This window comes from Centrocercus urophasianus, unplaced genomic scaffold (genome assembly GCF_019232065.1).
Source record: "Centrocercus urophasianus isolate 14NV4802_14NV808 unplaced genomic scaffold, USGS_Curo_1.0 seq_28, whole genome shotgun sequence".
Lineage (NCBI taxonomy): Eukaryota > Metazoa > Chordata > Aves > Galliformes > Phasianidae > Centrocercus > Centrocercus urophasianus.
In genome coordinates, this window is record NW_024884844.1 from 7,108,200 (window position 1) to 7,128,015 (window position 19,816).

Genomic DNA, 19,816 nt, shown 5'->3' on the forward strand with positions numbered 1-19,816 from the left:
GTCAGTGGTCCATACAGAGCACATAGGAGGAAAGACTGGCAAGCAATGCATTCACAATGCAAAGTCCTGACAAACAGGAATTACAGGATAGGATGTAAGAGGTTATCACTGAGACTAACAGCCCCAAGCCAAGCAAAGGAAAACGGAAACTAAGCATTATAACATTCCTTAGCAATTAACTGCTGCTCAGAAATATATTGAAGCTACTCATGAATGTAATATTTACTGGTAAAGAGAAATCCTCAGCCATCCAATTGCCATTAAAGCAGTAAAGAATGCTTAAACTTCTGATTACCAGGAATAGGAAATATTTTTTTCTTTCTCTGCATAATTGCTTAAAGGAAAATCTTCGTATGATTTTTTGAACATTTTCCCCAGTTCTGATAACAGAAAGCTTTCAAATTTTGGGTAGAATTCCCTATTTTATGAAATGTTGCACACAGCTAGATCCACTAACAGATATGTCAGGGACAATCCTTCAAATGGCCTGAACAAAACATGGACTACAGCCAAAAACATATATACCAATTAATTATTTGCATGTAGGTTGAATAAAATAACAAGCCAGAAATCATGCACTGACAGAAATGGATGATACTTTCCATTTGTACATATCCTACTCTAGGTTACGAACATATATTCTGCAATCTTTAAATATTGTACTCTCTCACTGCTGTTACAGGAAAAAAAGTTAGCAGACTTCCAGTAAGAAATAAAATGTGTTACTTACAAAAGTTGTGTTTTCCAGTAATAATGTAGTGGTATTTGTTTCTACATTCAGTTCAATAACATGTCCATTCCTATCTTTATACACCACTGCTGTATCTGCAACAACAAAGACATTAACAATTAGCAAACACATTGAGTAAATAATACAACAGAGAAAACCAACATATTGAAGTCATTCAAATACCTTTATTACGATATGCAAACAAGACTGAGAGAAGAACTGCACACATCATAATGCAGTGGGAGATGTCCCTGCCCACGGCAGAAGACGGAACTGGATGCTGTTTAAGTTTTTAAGTTCCCTCCCAACCTAAACCATTTTGTGATTCTATGTTCACCTGCCTCATGAGCTTAATGAGTTCATGCTCTATGGTACGTTCACTTCATTCAGAAACATGATTTCATTTAAAAAGAAACATTTTATGTGATAAGAACATATTCATTGGGATTGATGGGAATGAAGTAACATCCTGAACCACAATACAAAACACTCTGACCTAGAAATCACTGTCACTATGTATACCAAAAGCTGTCTACCAAAGGGAAGTTCTGCAAAAAACCTTTTTCTGGACACTACTGTCCCATATCTCCTCGGAAGCACTTCTAAGAAATCCTCTGTACTATTTTATGTCTCTAGCAATTCTGTTGATAAAGATATGTACAATATCTGCAGACAGTCTGTGATCTCTGTGATGAGTGCAAGGCCACAGAATATCAGATCGCCAGGTCAGTGGCCTGCTAGAAAGGATTAAAACATAAAACCACTGTGTCATAAAGCCTTGCATTTTTTTCCTCTTTTTACAAATTGCCTGAGAAGTTTACATAAGAAAAAAAAAAAATAAATACACCTGAGCTAAAGAAAAAAAATATGAATTAAAAAATTGTCATTCTTACAAAAAAAAGGCTTTCTGCCTTATTCATAATAATAGCTGCAATGATATAATAGATAATATACAATAAATTCGTAAACCATGATTAAAAAAAAAAAAAAACAGTTCCAAATTTATCACTGTTTCTGAAAAGAGATTGAGCACTGGCTAGTTCTGTGTTTCATTTAAAACTATTGTTAAAAAAATTGTATTCAATCAAGCAGAACTATTTTTTTATTCAATAAAAATGTGGAAAGTTCTAAATTAAGCCTAAAGGAAACACAGAAGAACTTTATTAATCCTCACTAATTCCTAAGAAATTCATTACACTTATTTGAATTGTATGAAGAAGCAAGTAAATATGACTGGAGAAAAAGGTTATGCTATCATAAAAAATATGCTTCACTTATTCAGAAAAAAAATGTAGCTACATTTTAATTGACTGCACAGAAACTCCAGATATACAGCATTAGTGAATGTCCTCTGGTACATTCTGTAAAATTAATGAAGCCTCATTTAAAGAGTACACTAAGCTATTTCAGATTGTGGCTGGGAATTGGGATTGGGTGGATGGAATCTAGGACAGGATTTTCAGAGCTGCTGTTTAAGAAAAAAGATTACGTATCTTAGGAAATGTGGATTTTTCTTTATAATATCAAAATAAACATTAAAAAAAATCATTTGAAAGATAAGAGGCAGCACTTTGTAGAGAGTTACTTTGATTTCAGGTTACTGGCTAACACAGGACATTTAAATTTCTGCAACTTTTAGATTTTCATGCATGTGTTTTCAGGTACGACAGCACTAAAAATTCCTTGAGGACCACACTTATAAGTAATATTAAAATACCATTTAAAAAAATAATAATAATAACAAAAAAAAAAAAAAAAAAAAAAAAAAAAACAGTTCTCTAGACAAAGAGCTGTACCCAGTCATGGACAAATCAGAGTGTAAGAAATGGAGCATATAATTAAGAAACACTAAACATCCACCAACAATGATCAGTGTTCATCTTCCAATAGTACAGTGCATGGTGCATAGGTGAGCCTAATGCACTTTCCAGCCTGAACAACAATCATAGAATCATAGAATGGCCTGGGTTGAAAAGGACCACACTGAACATCTAGTTTCAGCCCCCCTGCCATGTGCAGGATCACCAACCACCAGACCAGGCTGCCTACAGTGACATCCAGAGTGGCCTTGAATGCCTCCAGGGATGGGGCATCCACAGCCTCCTTGGGCAACCTGTTCCAGTGTGTCACCACTCTCTGTGTAAAAACTTCCTATTTATAACCTAAATCTCCCGTCTCAGTTTAAAACCATTCCCAGTTGTCTTATCTCTATCAACCCTTGTAAACAATATCAGAATAGAACTCCTTTTCAATCATCTAATCTTCCAGTTGTCCAACGTGCCATCAGCTCTTGTTCAACAGGATTTTTTGTGTTTTATTAATTAAATCCTACCAAGACAATTTCACTCACATAAAGAAGTTGGCATTAAAGTTACTAACAGAACCAAGACTAAGTGGCTCTTAGGGTTCTTCTCACATAATGTGAAACAGAATTTGGAACTGCAGATACTGTGAACGATGTAAACCAAGGCCTTTGTTTTCAATTCAGAATGATATTTTATTTAGATTATGAGTATTGAAAATTGACAGTCAGACCCCTTAAAAGGCAGATGGTAGTAGACGATAATCACACCTTTCACTAAACCTTGGCTTCCATCTCGATACTGGATTCAATTGTTAACTCCTGAAGTGCATAAATTTAAATGAATGTTTGCAAAATGCCTGGAGACTCTCAGATAAAAGAAAAATCCATCAAAATATCACACAAGTTCTAAGAATAAATACAATCTTCAAAAGTAACCATATCAAATAATACTGAAGTCTTATTCCAGTCAAAGCTTGCAGGGCACTTCTCAGGCTGGATAATGGGGTAGTTAATGGCCACAAAACATGATGATTTTTTCTACTGATAGCCTAGATGAAAATAAGAGCTGTAAACATATTTGCTTCTAGTTCGTCTTTGAACCAGAGTCATAAAGTCTACAGTAGAAAACAATACCTAGTCCTTAACTGTCTGTTCAAACAGATTGATTTATTATCTTGGTATCTTTGTGATATAGAAGTTCGGAGATCCCCAGCACTTCTCAAAGTCACTCAAAGGAGCAGAAACAAAGAATGCTTGATCTGTAATGAATTAAGAATAGTACCATGCAGAAAACAGAACATTGAGGAGCTGTATTATCTGAGGACATCACTAAAATAGAAAGCGTAATGTCCTGAGCTAAGCAGAATGTGAGAAAGCCTCTAAGAACACCACATAATTTCAAGCCACCTTCCCTAAGTGATGTACACAAATAACGCATTGAAAATGTCCCACACGTAATAGTTCTGCACTATTAAAAGGTGAAGAAAGATAACCAAGGGTCTTTACATAAATTAACTTGACATCATTCCCCAATAAAATAGCAGCACAATAAATCCAGGATTCTTCCTACAAAATACAGGCTAGCAATATAATTCACACTTGACAGCATTTTATGGGGTATAAATCTTGTCCAAAAAATTTTGACAGGACTATGTTTGATAGAGGAAACTACTAAGAATCTGTATATTGGGTTTTTTTTTAAGCATTTGCCTTCTTTTATGACGCTGTGATTCCAAAGTTTACATTATACCGTATTAACAGAAAACTCATTAGGAGGACCAAAAATGGTATCACTAACAAAAATGATAAGAAAGATAGGCTACTCCGATCAGTGATCTATCTCCTTTGGTTCACACTTCATATCTTTATGTCAATAATTAGTTTAGTCTGACTGCGGATAAAAATATTAAAGGTTTATTTCAGATGGCTGCTATGATCACTTCTGGCTTGGAATCTGTGAATTTAATTCTACTGATTTTCTCATCCCCTTTTGTAATGAATCTGTGGGAATACAGGACCAATATAACTTCTGTTAGTAGCTTTGTGTTACGACCATTTTAATAAAAACTCAAGCCCTTGTGGTTGTCTTTCAGTTGACTGCCTATGGGATCAGGGCATATTTATTTTTTCATCCGATTCATAATTTGTCCTTCTACTTTTTGTGCCTTCTACTCCACTTTCCTACAAGGTATCAAATATTGATTTCAGCTGCCGATGAGATGCTGGGGTTGGCTAATGGTGCAGCCTTGTTCAGAGAATCCATGTGGGTGTACACCTGCTATAATGCTCACAGTCACAGCACGGAAATCCCCCCATCTCAGAAGAAAAATTGTTCCCAGGCAGACAAAACAGATTGCCTTCCTTCTCCCTTCCACTTCCTAACCTGCAGTGTGCAGATCCGTTTACCTGCAGGGTCCATTTGAGGATGCTTTACCAAAGTGATTCTCTTGTATGCAGGGATTTCAGTGCCTGTAAAAATCTTCCTTGATTTTTTGTATCTATCACGTTTAAAATTTTTCATCAGAATTAGAGTATCTAGTTTAACTAAATATCTAAATATCACAAAATACAAAACTTGCTTTATTTAACCAGCAGCATGAGCCCCATCTTAGCTAATTCTATAATAACTTCTTTACCCTCATTTACTGAATTGACAACACAACTGAAAAGCTACAGGGCTCATTTGCAACACTTACTTTTCCAACTAGCATCATACAAGTTCACATTAACTAAAATAAATTATTTTTAATTTCTAATGAACAATTCTGTTATTTGGAGGAAAAAAAACAGACTAAATTCCAAGCTGAATTATCCTATCATCATTGAAAATCAAACCCTGAATTAAGCCAACAGAAGAATTTGGCACAGGGTCTATGTGGCCTTTTAACAAATTTAGCTTTCTGAAAGCAGAATATTGAACCGTGGTGGTTTATTTGATGAGTATAGGCTTTCATTTCACATGTCATTGAACTTAAGCAACTCCTCTTGTAATCTAAATTACAGACTAGGCTGAAAGGGGCAAGTTCTCATATACTTGAAACTGTCAGATATTAAGGTAATAGAACAGTATTAAGAGTGTAACTAACATTTCAAAAGTAAAGAAAACAGATGGAAATGCACACCACAAGTACTGAAGATATGCTCTACAATACCTAATAAGGAAATTTCAGGGCAGTATTTTGAAATTACTGGTAGTGTTACACTGAAAATTGCAAAAGCTTATTTTCCCACTGAAGGTACTGAGTTTCTGTTTGTTTAAATTATCTTATACACTGCCACACAAAACAGCCTATCACTCCTCTTTTTTCTTATATTTTACCTTTTCTTGAAATAGAAAAAGGTTGTTACTTTGCTGTCAACATATGCCAATCAGCCTTTGCTGTACACAGTATTATTAGAACTGCAGATGGTATTTCATTAAATTGATTATAGAAAATGTCATGCTAATTAAAATAGAGAAAGCTTTCTGATTTAATGAACAGGAGGTGCTAGACAAATCTTTTTCTAATTAAGTGCTAATTAAATAAAATAGTCATTTACAAAGATATTACAGATACAGATGAAATTCCAATATGCCACACAAATCACATGTCACCTGAACACTTCTTTTCTAAAAGTTTAGTCTCCTGTTAGTGCTGCTTTGAGGAAAACATTTATTTCACAGTCGTGTTATAATGTAAAACATCTCCGGTCTTCAGAATTAATCTTTCATTACATAGAAAATACCTTATTCAAAACAGTTTGCAGTGTTATAGACACAGGTACCTAATTCCTGTACTTCCCGACTTCCACAGGTCTTCTACTTCGCACTTCCTTATAATCCAAAACCAGGTGATCTTCTAGCACACTAGTTAGAGAAATGGAAGCAGCAGATGTAGAGTAGCATCCCTCCAGACGCAACCAAATTAGCTCTGCTGAGAAGGTCAGCTTCCCAGTTATTGCATTTCTATTAATGTGAAGACAAATACTGATGGATTCAGCAATATATATTAAAAAAAAAACAAAAACAAAACAAAAAAAAACCTGGATTATTATTATTTTTTTTTTAATTACACTTTATTGTATATTGTAAATTTGTGCAGAAGGGGCCAATGAGCACAACATAGGAGTGCGGACATTTGCATAAAACTCCAGAATAAAGCAATCAGTCATTTGGATGGGCCAGGACAGTTAAAATCTCCATCCTTTACCAATGTCTCTTCTTTTCCTTATCTTCATAGAATCACAGAATTGTCTGAGTGGGAAAAGATCTTTAAAGGTCATCTGGTCCAACCCCTCTGCAATGAACAGGGACACCTACAGATCCATCATGTGATCACAGACTGATCTAGCCCAATCTTGAATGTCTCCATTAATTAGGGAACATCCAGCACCTCTTTAAGCAAGCTCTTCCAGTGTCTCATCACCCTTATCATAAATATGCTTTCCTTACATCCAATCTAAATCCCCCCTTTTAGTTGGAAACAATTTCCCTTTGTCTTATCACAACAGATTATGCTAAAGAGTCTGTCTCCTTTCTTATAGCCCCCCTTTATATACTGAAAGTAGACAGACAGACAGATAATGTGAGATGCATCCAATCACAGAGTATAGCTCTGTTCCAGAGACTTTACTGGGGCTCAGCCTACACACATGCTATGAAACTCTAGTGTTCTGTTAGCTTAACTGTCACAACAAAATTAAGCCATCATATCCAGATTTCTGAAAAAGATACATTTCTCTTCTATGTACTGCTACAATAACACAAAGTCATTGCAAGTTGGAAATTTCCAAGTTTTACCTAAAGTTTACCAATTTATTCACTGGTAACTTAATAAATCTTATCGTCTTCTATGGCAGAGAGCAGAAATAGCTTGCCATTTCTTCTCCAGTACTGCTGGATGGCATAAAACATATTTCTGCTATTTCTCCTGGATGAAGAAATTTTCCTATGGTTCTCTCCTGTTTCCCTGGGACTCAGCTTAGGGTTGAGTGCAGCAGCTGTACACAGACCTACTTGCTCAGACTTCCCAAATCCAGGCTGCTCCAGTACAGTCTTTTTCATTTCTCTATTTCAAGGGCACTCTTGGAACGACACAGCTACTGCTAAGTTCCAACTTTCTGAAATGGTCAGTTCATCATGCAGATTAACATCTGCCTCTCACATTGTATAAGGAAATAATAACAAAAAGTTGAAAGAAAACAGGAGCTATGCCATAACTCATTTCCTGTCATAAGTGATAGAAGTTTAGAGAATAACTGGGCAAAGCACTACAAAGGAAATGAATAAAAATAAATGAAAATGCAAAGATCTAATTGTGTGCTACTATAAATGGGAAGCAATTATCTAACTCAAACAGCAATCAGGTTTTGGACAAAAGCATGAGATTTGACTACTTCTATCATTCCTCCTCATCCTTTCAACACTGCTTCTTTTAATGCAGAAATTTTCAGCTGTATATGTCATTACTGCAAGGAAAATGTTACAGACACCCATTTCCCACCACAGAAGAAAGCACCAAATGTGGTTTCATGGTGTTAAAATCCAGGGTAATAGACTTGAGTCTATTACTCCATTCCAGTTTGTTTGAAATGCAATTAACAGTAAATCAGAACCAAGAGCAAGAGTAGGGGATGTGACAGTAATTATGACAAAGAGCTTTCCTAGTGGCTACATCGTGGCTTTCGCACTGTGCAATGCAGGCAAAGCAAACCTGGTTTGCTTCTGGGTCCACTGGGTCCACTACAGCACTTTTATTTTGCTGTTCTCTCTGCAAAGAGTAAATAAAGACTTCAAATCAGAAAAGCTACTGTACTGAGGATGCAAAATACTTCACAGGTGTAAAATAATGAAAATTAAATTAAAAATTATTTGTTTTTCCTCTCCTCTGACACTGTTTCACTGTCACCGCAGAACAGAGAGATACCATTTCATCAGTACAGAACAGTCCATCTTCTCCTAAGCATCACACAAAGCTGCTCAGGTTCCCCAACTCTTTGGAAACATTTCCGTTCAGGAATAAAAAAGGTGATCTCCAGTCGCTATCTTGCATTGTACCAAGGCTCATTACTGAACCAGCCTGGCAACAGACTCACTCAGCTGCTGTCCAAATAATTTACATGTCCCTGGACTACTAAGAAAATCGGGGATCAATTTGTCAGCCTCAGTCACAGCTTACCCCAGGCTCTTCCCCAGTGAGATTATCAGGTATCTCAGTACAGCAGCACTTCTCTGACAGCCTTGGAAGCTGACCCTTCTGCTGAGAGTACTGAAAGGACAAGTCAGATGGGACAGGAACAGATCTCCCTTGGAGGAGAAAGTGTGGTCCAGGTCAGACTTCACACAGATTACAGACTTGGCAGGGCTGCATTTTGGATAATAAACAATGATTTCAAGGCAGGAAGATTTATACGCTTCTCTGATTCTGTATAATTACAATTCTCAAGTAAAGATGGGCATTTCAACCTGCAACAGAAATGTGAATTTCCTGTGCCTCTGAAACTCCTGACAGCTCAGCATTGCTCCTACTGTGGTGCTCAATGTGTGACTGGGACCTTCACAGGCAAGCCCAACAAGTGAGACAATTAAAATCCAGTGACTATATCCCTAACACAGTAGAAGATGAATCTCAGCAGCAGCCACAAGGCTGCAGCTTGCTCAGCCCCACTTGCCCCCATAAACACGTCTCAGTGAGCTGATGCATGAAAACTGTGCCAACTCCGGTAAAGGATGAAGTAAGCTTCATATTGAAGAGATCCTAATCAAAATAGAGGATACAGAGCATAACCATTATGCAATGTAACCTCTCAACAACGCATGAAAGCAAAGATAGTTTAGAGCCAGATTATTTGCCAGTGCGCAAACTTACAGATGGCTTTGTGGAAAGCATTCATAAGTATACATAAGTATTCACAGTCACTTAAAAGGAGAAATAAATATATCTACATAATCAAATCAGCTTTACACAGATCTTACCAAACATTTGATTCAGAACTGGCTACTCTTTACCAACATATTTTGACTCCATCTTTGGCCAGTGTAATCAGAGGACAATACATAATGTCTCAAAACAAAAATTCATAGCATCTCATTAAATACTAATTTTTAGAAATATAATGGTGGCAAGTAACATTCCAGTTTGGTCCTCCGTTTTCCTTAATTTTTAATGAACTATTCACTTCTTCAGAATAACCCTTCTACTCTAATGAAAACAGCAATAAATAAATGTACTGCTCCTGTATTCGTTACTACAGAAAAAATTACTTCATTAGCCATTACACAAGCAAACCTTCCCCTATAAAGAATGGGTTGATCATCAGAAACCTTGGGCCATGGTCAGTACAGGGAGAGAATAATCTAAGAACAAAAATAATATTTATTGCCTATTGGACTGTCCCATAATATTCAACAACTAGAAAAACATTTAATTCCACTCAGTCTAATTTGAATGACTCTCTAATGCTTTTTCCATGACTGGTGCACCACAGACTACATGCTCATTCACAAATGGTACTGAATGTGTCCCACAGTAAAGCCAAAAAATGATTTTTTAAAAATTGCTTTAGGTTTATTTAATAATATTAGAAATATTAATGCTTATTAACCAGCAAAAATATAAATTGCTCAAAAATATACACCTGCTCTCTTCTACTTTGCAGTCATTAACTGCAAAATTAATGCTACCACTGAAAGTGAAATTAGAACTATAAAATATAACCTTGAACAATAATACATCTGTATGCAACACAAATGATTTTAATACATTTTTGTCACTATGGTTGAAGGTATAAAAAAATCAGCTGGATTTTAGTCCATTTAATCTTAGCTCTCTTCAGCATGATTTTTACCACGTGTTTCAATTTCACTGCATGAAAGTCAACATCTTTGCGAGAGTCTTCACTCTTATCGCTGTTAACATCCAGGCTGTACTGGAGGTAATGAGAGTTTTGCTTCACACACAATGGACACAGAAACTTAGTTGCAGGCAAATGTCACTGAACAACATAATAAGAGGACTTGCCTTTGTAACCACCGAAAGACAAACAAAATATTCCAAGTTATTAAAATAAACAAAGGTAGGCAATTTTCTGCTCACAGAAATATTTAATGTGTGAACAGCAGGTGTGCCATTCTAATTTATGACAATAAATGTTGATTCAATGAAGATCATTAGTATTTGAGATCACGCAACCAGAAATACGTAAATCATATCAGGATGCTTTTTGCTGATTTCATTTAAATCTTTTTTTGTGAACTTAAAATAGTAACTTATATATTTTTTCTTTTCTACTGAACACTTGCCTGGACTTTGGACTGGAATTTCATGTTCAAAAGTGACACATATAATTAAAATTTTGGCCCAGAAATAATAAATCCTGCATATCTCAATTTAATTTATGAAATATAAGCATTTAAGAGGTTTTGTTCTCATATGTGTTCATTACTTGCATTATTTACCACACTACCAGAGTTCTCAGAAAATAATCATGCTCCCTAATTTGAAAATTAAATGCTGAGAGTTTAGGCCTCTAATCAACACAGATATGAAAACAGAGATTTGGCATTAACATTTGAAAACATTGGCAGAACTTCCTTTGGCATTCAGTTCTTGCAGATGTCACTGTCTGGACTGGACATGTACAAGACACATGAAACAGGAGTTAGACAAACAGTTCCAGCGCACCAGATCACCAGGACAGTGCTTATCTTGATTCAGCAGGTTCTCATCCCACTTGGCACAGTCAGAGCACACTCCATAGAAGTAGAAAGCAGGATTAGATGATAAGATGTCTCAGGAAACTGTCTTATCTCCAGGATGCAAACAGAAAACACAGTCCTACAGCTCAAACTCACCCGAACCACCTTTCTGATACAGGTAATCAACTAACACTCCTCATAGTAACTTGGAAAGAATTCTGATGTACTGTGGAACAGTCATCAGAATATTTTACATGGCTCAAAGATGAAGTTTTGTTCCATAGGAAAAGAGACAAGGCATTAAGTTTCTATCTCAAAATTATCTTCATGTGCTTTATTTTACTTCCTTCAAAATTACAAAGGTGATATGTTAGCTGGGGACATTCTGTGTAGCTAATCTAGGCAATTAATTTAAAATAAAATGTAGCTGAACAGAAGTATTACAAGAAGAAAATCAAGGAAAGGTTGAACAATGGCACTCTCTTGGCAAGGCAGCAACTGTTCTTTAATAGCATGAGCATCTGGAGGCAATTAGACTGCATGTTACCCACAGGGGGAGGAGCACCACGCTGCTCCAGGTGTGGTGTGCAAGCAAAACAACAGAACTTTTCTCCAGACTTCAGTCATAGATTAGCATCAAAGAATAAATATTTAAATTATGGTTTCAAATTTATTCTACTGATTATTCCAGGGAATTAGACTGCTTAGCTGCTCCTGATCATGTAATTAAGGCAAGTCGCCTTTTATTTTACATTTGAATTACTTTCAGATTAACATTATTACCAACCAGAACTATTAGCCCTGGTTTTCCCAAAGAAAAAGTAGATACCCCATCACTTCATCACTGAAATACTAACTCCATTAGTAAATATACACTTGTCAAAAACAGCTTTAGATCTATAATAATTAAATGGAACCAGAATAAGCACCGCTACGTCATGCAGAAACCTGTAACTGAAGCATCCTTATTTCTTCTCCTGTATGCCACTATCAAGGGCATACTGCAAGACACATAAAAATGGCTGATCCACAAATATTAATAGAAACAAAATTAGATGTTGTGCCTTTGGCAGAATTTCTGTAATAAATCCTTTCCTTGGGAAAAAGATTAAATACTTTAACTAAAAGAGATCTTCAATTGCTTCATGTTTCTTTCATCATCTTTATGAAACATTTTTCTGATGATGACTTTATGAAGCAGATTTTCTTCTATTATTTTCACTTTGCATGCAGCTAAAAACCTCCATGCACCAAATCTGCAATACAGACAAGCTTTCCCAAATGCAGACCAATTTAGTCTTTATTCTGTTTTAACTTTACTCTAGTTTAAATGTTGAAATTGAAGTCACTGCAGGGAAGCTACTTAGCACTTCCACACAGCCATCTGCAGTACATGAAGCAGAATTTGTCTTCCAGACAGTGTAGTCCAACTACATAAAGGCTGGACAGAAAAAGCTGATTTAAGTACAGGAAATTGCATTCATTACTCACAGTCAATTCAGAGATTCTAGGCAAAAAGAGCCTGTTACAGACTTCTGAATTCTTTCAGAACCTACATTATAGAATTTTGATCTACAATTCCTGCATCAATTCTACAATTTCCTGTTGGGTTTTCCTTTATGAGCAGCATAAAGACTTGATTTAAACGCTAATGCAGAATGTGCGGTATCTCTTGATACTATAACATGAGCTGACAGAGAAAAATAAAACCTATCATGTAACCATGATCATCTTACCCAAGACTTTTAACTACAATAACATGTGGGGTGAAGCTATAAATAAAAAAAAATAATTTGATTTTACAGCGTAACGTGAAACACATTAAGTCAACGCAGGAAGCCAGAGTCCGTTCTGCTCTCTTTCATCCTGCTCCAGCACTTCCATTGCCCGAACTCATTTGTGTCACCAAAACAATTCACTACTGGGGTAACAAAAATTGCATCTAAACATATCCATCATACTGCAAACACACCTGTGGGGACTGGCCCTACAGTACCAATTAAATGATTCTTGCTTCAGCACTTTGCCATTCAGGCCTTAGCAAACACCTTCAGCTACCTTCTCCCCTACTCATTACAGCACCATTTAATGACGTGAATTTTTCAGTGATGAACTTGGAAATCCAAGTACTCACAAATGGTCCATAATGACTCTGAAAACCTATTTTGTACTTAGGCCACTGGAAGTCATAGATAACAATGATTTATCTAGAAACAGTTCACACAATCTCTACTGACCAATGTAAATACGAATTTCTATGCCCTGTACAATGCCCAAATGGAGTTCCCCTGAATTTCTTCACCATGTAAGACAACAGCTGCTACATTTGAGGACGAATATCTTCTTCCAAATATATGCTTAGTTTGGGCCATCACTGCCTAGCCAGGTATCAGATAATCTAAGGAAGGCATTCTACTCTTCTTATTCAATAACAGAGCAGAGGAAGAAAGCTTCCAATCTAGTCAGTGTGAAATACCAGCACTAGCAGTCATTGAATAGTAAAGATGACAGCTTTTTTTTTTTCCACCAGGTTTGATTCTATTTACATCAGGCTTTTTTCCAGTTAAACTGAAGGCTGACAGTTAAATGGGTAAAAATAGTTTATTGAGTCAGCTACCTGAAAAAAAAATTCAAGAGTAATTCATGCATGCAGTCAAGAGACCAGACAATGATGTTAAAAGGAACAGTTAAAGTCACCAAGCCTGATTCCTACACACTCTGCTAATGAAATATTATCAAAAGCCAGAAAATCTTCTAAAAGTACGGTAACAAGCAAAAAGACAGGTATATGCAAAACAGGGAGTACCTTAGAGAAATGTGTTTGTAATAAAAGATGTACATTTCAGTAACTCAGCACCTCATGAACACTATGAAGGTATTGACAGATTTGGTCTTGTTTAGAGAATATCACACGAACTCATTAAAGATGACAGAGAAATGAACACGGAAAAATTTAAGTCCATGCTTATTAGACATATTAATAAAAGAAGAATTTGTGGTTTTAAATTTATCTTATTTTTAATTTACTTAATTCCTTTAATCATTGGAAATAAGTGAACTACAATCATATTAAAAAATAAAAAACAAAGAAATAACGTACGGAGAGTCCCTATCCTATCCAAAATAGAGAATCAGCAGTTATGTCACTTTATACAATCTTAGAGTAACAGATGAAAAGGAGATGCCCCTGTACTTAGGGCATTAAGAAGGGCATTAATTGCACAAAGTGCATTTCCTAATATGCCACATCACGGTGGGAAGTATTTTTGAGGGAAAAGAATAGAGGTATGCTTTTATTGTTATGCAGACTGGAAGAGATTGGGGGACTATGCTGAAGAAAACTAGCATTGCCTGTTTCAGAATCAGAATAGACATCTGTAGTCTAGATCCAAAAAAAAAAAAAAACCCAGCTTGGTATTTACTCACTCTCCCATATAAAACGGCAGAATTCATGCTTATATTTGGTTGTAAAGTTCACAGTGAACTCCTTAAATAAATCTTTTCCCTTCACAGGAATTACTAATACTTAGAAGGAGTTTTCAGCCTATTACTGAAAAGATGGGTTTAGCTCACCAGCTGGTCATTTCTCCACTTGTGAGGCACAGAAATTGAAAATATTTCAATAAAATGTAATGCTTAAATTTTGCATTCAGTCAACATTAAGAGTTACTGCTATTCATGGCTGATTCAAGCCAGTAAGGTTTAAGTGTTACAGGGTACTCACAGACAGCAAATAGAAGGCACTGAAGTAAAAAGTCAGTTCACTCAATTCAAAAGCAAATACATACTTACAGGCAAACATTTCACAGTCTCTTCAAATCTAAGGGAGATAAGAGCTGACAAACCTTTCACTTCTCATATTGCTATCTTTCAATAAATGGAAGAGATATCTCCTAGGCTCTCCTAGACACTTGTCAGGAGTGATCCTGGAACAGATTCCAGCCAACCTTCCACAACGATGAAGGTGTTGGAGTCTGCAAGCAAAATCAAGGGCTTAAGCATAAACCCATTACAGCCAGGTGCTGCACAAGTACAGCATTTGTACGTGCAGTATAAATAAATGCTGGGAGAATAGCATTCCCTCCTGAATCAGGTAGCAGTCACTTTGATAGAATTATGGCACCAAATGTCATGAAGGAAAGTATGATGATTTCCGTGCTGCTGCAGCTAGAAAACAAAACTGCATTCCTGCAGGTGCAACAAAACATCAGCCGTGGGACTTTTAATATTGGCTTTGGGTAACCTCACCATGACTTTTAACTGCTTATTTTCTATATGGAGTACTTTGTGTAGTGATACATATAATGTCTTCATTATATTTTTGGCCTTTAAAGATAACATGCAAATGAAATTAATGTTGTATATAATATGGCCATACAGAACTCCTATTAAATAAGGCCATTTGGAGGGTCACAAAACATGTCATCACTTACTGTCTTGTTCTTAACTGCAGTCTGAATATCTTAGCACGGATTATTCCAGTAGTCATGTACAGTGCCAGCACAGGCTCTAAATATTTAAGTAAAAGGCAGAGAGGTTGATATAAACATGTTTGAGACAGAATACTACACCCAGCTTAACTAATTACCCACGTCAACAATCCTGGCAGATAATGGTGGTAGTCCAACAGAGACAAAATAGGTGCTTTAGGCTTGAAATTCATTTTGGCATTCTAAAATACTGAGAACATTATCTGAACCCTTCTGGTAATCCACAGTAGTTTTACTCTCTGTAGACTGTATGCTGTAATTTGCATACAGCAAATCATTCATTATACTGGCCTGTAATATTTTGCTAATTGAGAAGAAATATCTTTTATGACATATAGAGCAGATATACTGTTATCACTGCTTCCTCAGGTCTGAAAAGGATATTAGCTCTCAACAAGAGAGCTAATAACAAGAGCAATTCCATTATAATGTACTTCAAACTCCCATTTTTAATGATGCCCTGAAAAATGGAGAAGATATCAGACATTTCCCTGCACTTAGACTAATGACTGAAGATTTCTGAACCTTCAGCTTCCACCAGTAATCCCCATGAGGTTGAAGAGAAGGGTCTGGAAAAACTGCAGAAAAGGTGCAATGGTAACTAACTAAAAGGTGAAAGAAAAAAAATAAAAATGTTCCATCAAATTTACAGAGTTGAGAGTCTTCTGAAATTTCACCATAGGATTTCTTTGTAGTCCTGAAGAAAAGTTTTTTAATACTAGAGGCACCTTTGTGAACCATGTTTAGAGTTTGATCATTAGGGGAGTATTCTGCATACAGGAAAGAGGAAGAAAGTCACCATTTAAACTAGCTTTTTGAAAATAAAACACATTGAGAAACTTGCTTTAACAGGAGCCTGAAACATTTTAATAGCAGCTCTGCCTTCTGACACAGCAGGTAGGACTTGGCGAGCATGAAATTTAGGGTCAAAAGCCCTCACTGCAAATTTCAACAAACAGCACTAACCAACTTGCAGAAAGGAGAAAGCTTCTCTCTTAATTTTTAAGTAGGTTGGTCCTAAGGTTTCAAGTTTAGTGATTTGAAAATATTTAAAAGGTGTTTACCACATCTCTAACAGATGCTCCAAACACTGCAAGATAAAGAAACTTTCTCCTTTGCTGTTTCATGAATTGTCCCTGGAAACCTCTGTATAGCAACTTCTGCTACTTGCATATTTCTGTTACAGCTCCCCCTTTCACGTGACTATAAACTCTTGCTGATCTGGACGATTAAACCTCTCGCTATGGAAAAAAGTATGAAGAACTGTTTAAGCAGTGGAGAATAGGGAACAAATTTTTTTCATTACTGTTAACTGCCCTCGTGGGACTTGGAAAAATAATGTTATCAGCAGAAATTATTTACTGTTAAGATTTTTTTTTTAATTCTCTCCCTCAGTATACATGGACAACAGGTCACTTTTTTGCATCCCTCTTCCTTTCAAAGATAAACCACCTTGATTGTTTCATACTGACGATGGAGAAATCTTGGCCATAAAGCAGAGAAACTATCTGACAGAAAAATCTACCTTACTTGTTTGGTTTTTTTTTCTACACGTGTATAATTTCCAGCACAAAAAAGTCAGATTGTTTATCAGCTACCAGTGTCAGACCTCTACTACAAGTAAGTAATTCATCAAATATCTATCAACACATGTTGTCTATTTATTTTTGTTGACGTTGTATCTATATTCGCAAAGGACAGAATTTCTGAGAAATCTATCTTACCATATCTTTTACAACTAAATGCAATACAAAGAAATCCCACATCATCACATCTGTATGTCTTTCATTGGAGGAGGTGTTCTGAAATTAAATAGATTCAAGTGTTTCATTCAGTGTGCTTCTTTTTTATATACACTATAGGCCTCCAAGCAAGAATAAGGACATTACTGTAATTCATCCTACCTCTGCCTTTCAGGGTAAACATCAGTCTCATCTCTTCTTTGATCAGTGAGGAGGACTCTTACTAGAAATTGAGAGATTTTGATACTTCTAGTGTTCATCTTCTTCTCCTCACATCCAGCTACAACTTGCTCTTTATTTTTCTCTTGTATTTTCAAACTTCCTTAAAAATATTATGACAAAAGGACCATTCTTCACATAAGTGAAACATTTTGACTCCAAGTCGTTCAAACAAACTTTATAAAGTAAGTTATCATCCTAGCCAGGAGGACTCATAGGCTCATGGGTAAAAGCAAGCGCTGTCAGGAGCTCTGCAGGCACAGGGGCCAAAGCAGAGTCTTCAGAAGTGCATACAGAGACCTCAGTGCTTTATGATTCAGCCTCATGGCTCCCTCAATTGTATCCCTTAGTAAGAATATGTGCCAAAGTCTTTTGGCACATATCTGAACAAACAGCTTTCCTGAGGTGACCACTGACTTAAAAGAGAAAGCCCATGTGCCCCATGTGATAGCACATCAAGTGTCAGCACTGAGTTTCCAGATAAACTCATTATTTTTCCTTTTATTCTTACACCAATATAGCTCTCAAGACCAAAACTGCTTAATATTTTCCAAGGAGATTATTAAAAGCTCACACAAACCAAATCAGCAGTAACTGACGCCATTACTAACTGTGAACAGTGTAAATATTCATACATATGAAAACAAATTTCCAATCATATTAAGTATATTCATAAATCTCCTGACTAATAAACATAGCACATCACTTTTTTTTTCTTTTTTTTCTTTTTTTTTTTTAATATTAGTGGTTAAAGACTACGCTGTAATATTTTCTCATGTCAAACTGTGCCCATCTATAACAAATGCTGCGGTATGAATGTGGTTCTAAAAGCCTACGCTGTATCCTGTCTAGATCAATGGAAAGACTTTTTTTGCTCTCATTTGAAGGTGTGAGTCAAGTCTCATTACTAAAATGTTTAACCACATCTACTACATAATTGCTAATGTAGTCAAGATGTCATTTACAAGAAAAAGGAGTGCCAAAAGTTCTAAAATTTGATTGTCCTGAGTGTACGTTGGTCTTCAGCCACATGCAGCATAAGCTCAGGAATGGCCTAATAAAGGGAAGACTGAGACAAACAGAATCATCAAATCATAACACTGGAAAAGACCTCTACGATAATCATCCCATCCCCCACCATGCCCACTAATTGTGTCCCTCAATGCCACATCTCCATGGTTTCTGAACTCCTCCAGGGACTGTGACTTCACCACTTCATGGGCAGCCTGTGCATCACCACTCTTTCTGAAAATAAGCTCTTCCTAATCTCCAACCCAAACTTCCCCAGCAAAACTTAAGGCCATTATCTCTCACCCAATTGCTTACTAGTTTTCCATTGCTACTTCAAAAGATGAGATTTTAATGTGTTGCTTAAATAACTCTTATATTTTAATAATAATATTGTTTTAGAATCATAAAGTAGAGAACATAATGGCTTCCTTGTGGGAGCTGATGAGCAGATCTCAAAAGTAGCTGAAGACCATACTATCCACAGGCTAAAGTATACAATCAGACAGGAACTATTAAAAAATTCTGCCTTCACCACACCACTTCACTTCTTTCTGTCCTTATTTACTTGTGAAAAAAGTAAGAAGGTAATCAGGGGTCGAGATAATCTTATAACACTATTTATCACTGCTTCATTAGAAAATCTTGAGGGGGAAAAAAGCAACAAAAAAAAAAGTTATTTTTGAGTAGAATGAAACACACAGCATCAGCCTATAAGTTATAAAATACAATTCACTGGTCTGTGAAGAGAGAAAGGTTATATTAAACGAAACTTCATGAATGATTCACAAGGATGAGAATTCCCTCTGATTCCAGCAGTGTTCTCAAGCCACTTTTATGCTTCTAGGTAAATAATTTATGCTACTTTTGTTTCTAGCAGTAACGTGTTCTCAGAAAAGTCAGCTGCTCTGTATACTGGACTCCTTCCCCGGACTTTCAGACTGGGATATCTAAAAGCATATCTGAAAGGACATCACCTAATTCCACTACCAGAAATGATCACTGCCTTTTTTTCTAAGTATGAACAAAGAATGAACAGTAACTAAGCTTTTCAGATAAAGCTTCAGGTATAATATATGAAAAGGGTCATAAATACAAACACTAGTTTTACTTTCCTGTGTATTTCATACACAATCACTAGAAATT

The 19,816-nt window shown here is 36.1% G+C and overlaps 1 protein-coding gene across 1 annotated transcript in view; it reads right to left on the bottom strand.

Annotated features, from left to right (window-relative positions):
- Positions 1-19,816, bottom strand: part of DPP10 (dipeptidyl peptidase like 10) — a 187,963-nt gene that overhangs the window by 90,881 nt on the left and 77,266 nt on the right. The window contains exon 4 of the mRNA XM_042827227.1: positions 731-825. Within this exon, the coding sequence (XP_042683161.1) occupies positions 731-825 (95 nt within the window). The remainder of the gene's footprint in view (positions 1-730; positions 826-19,816) is intronic.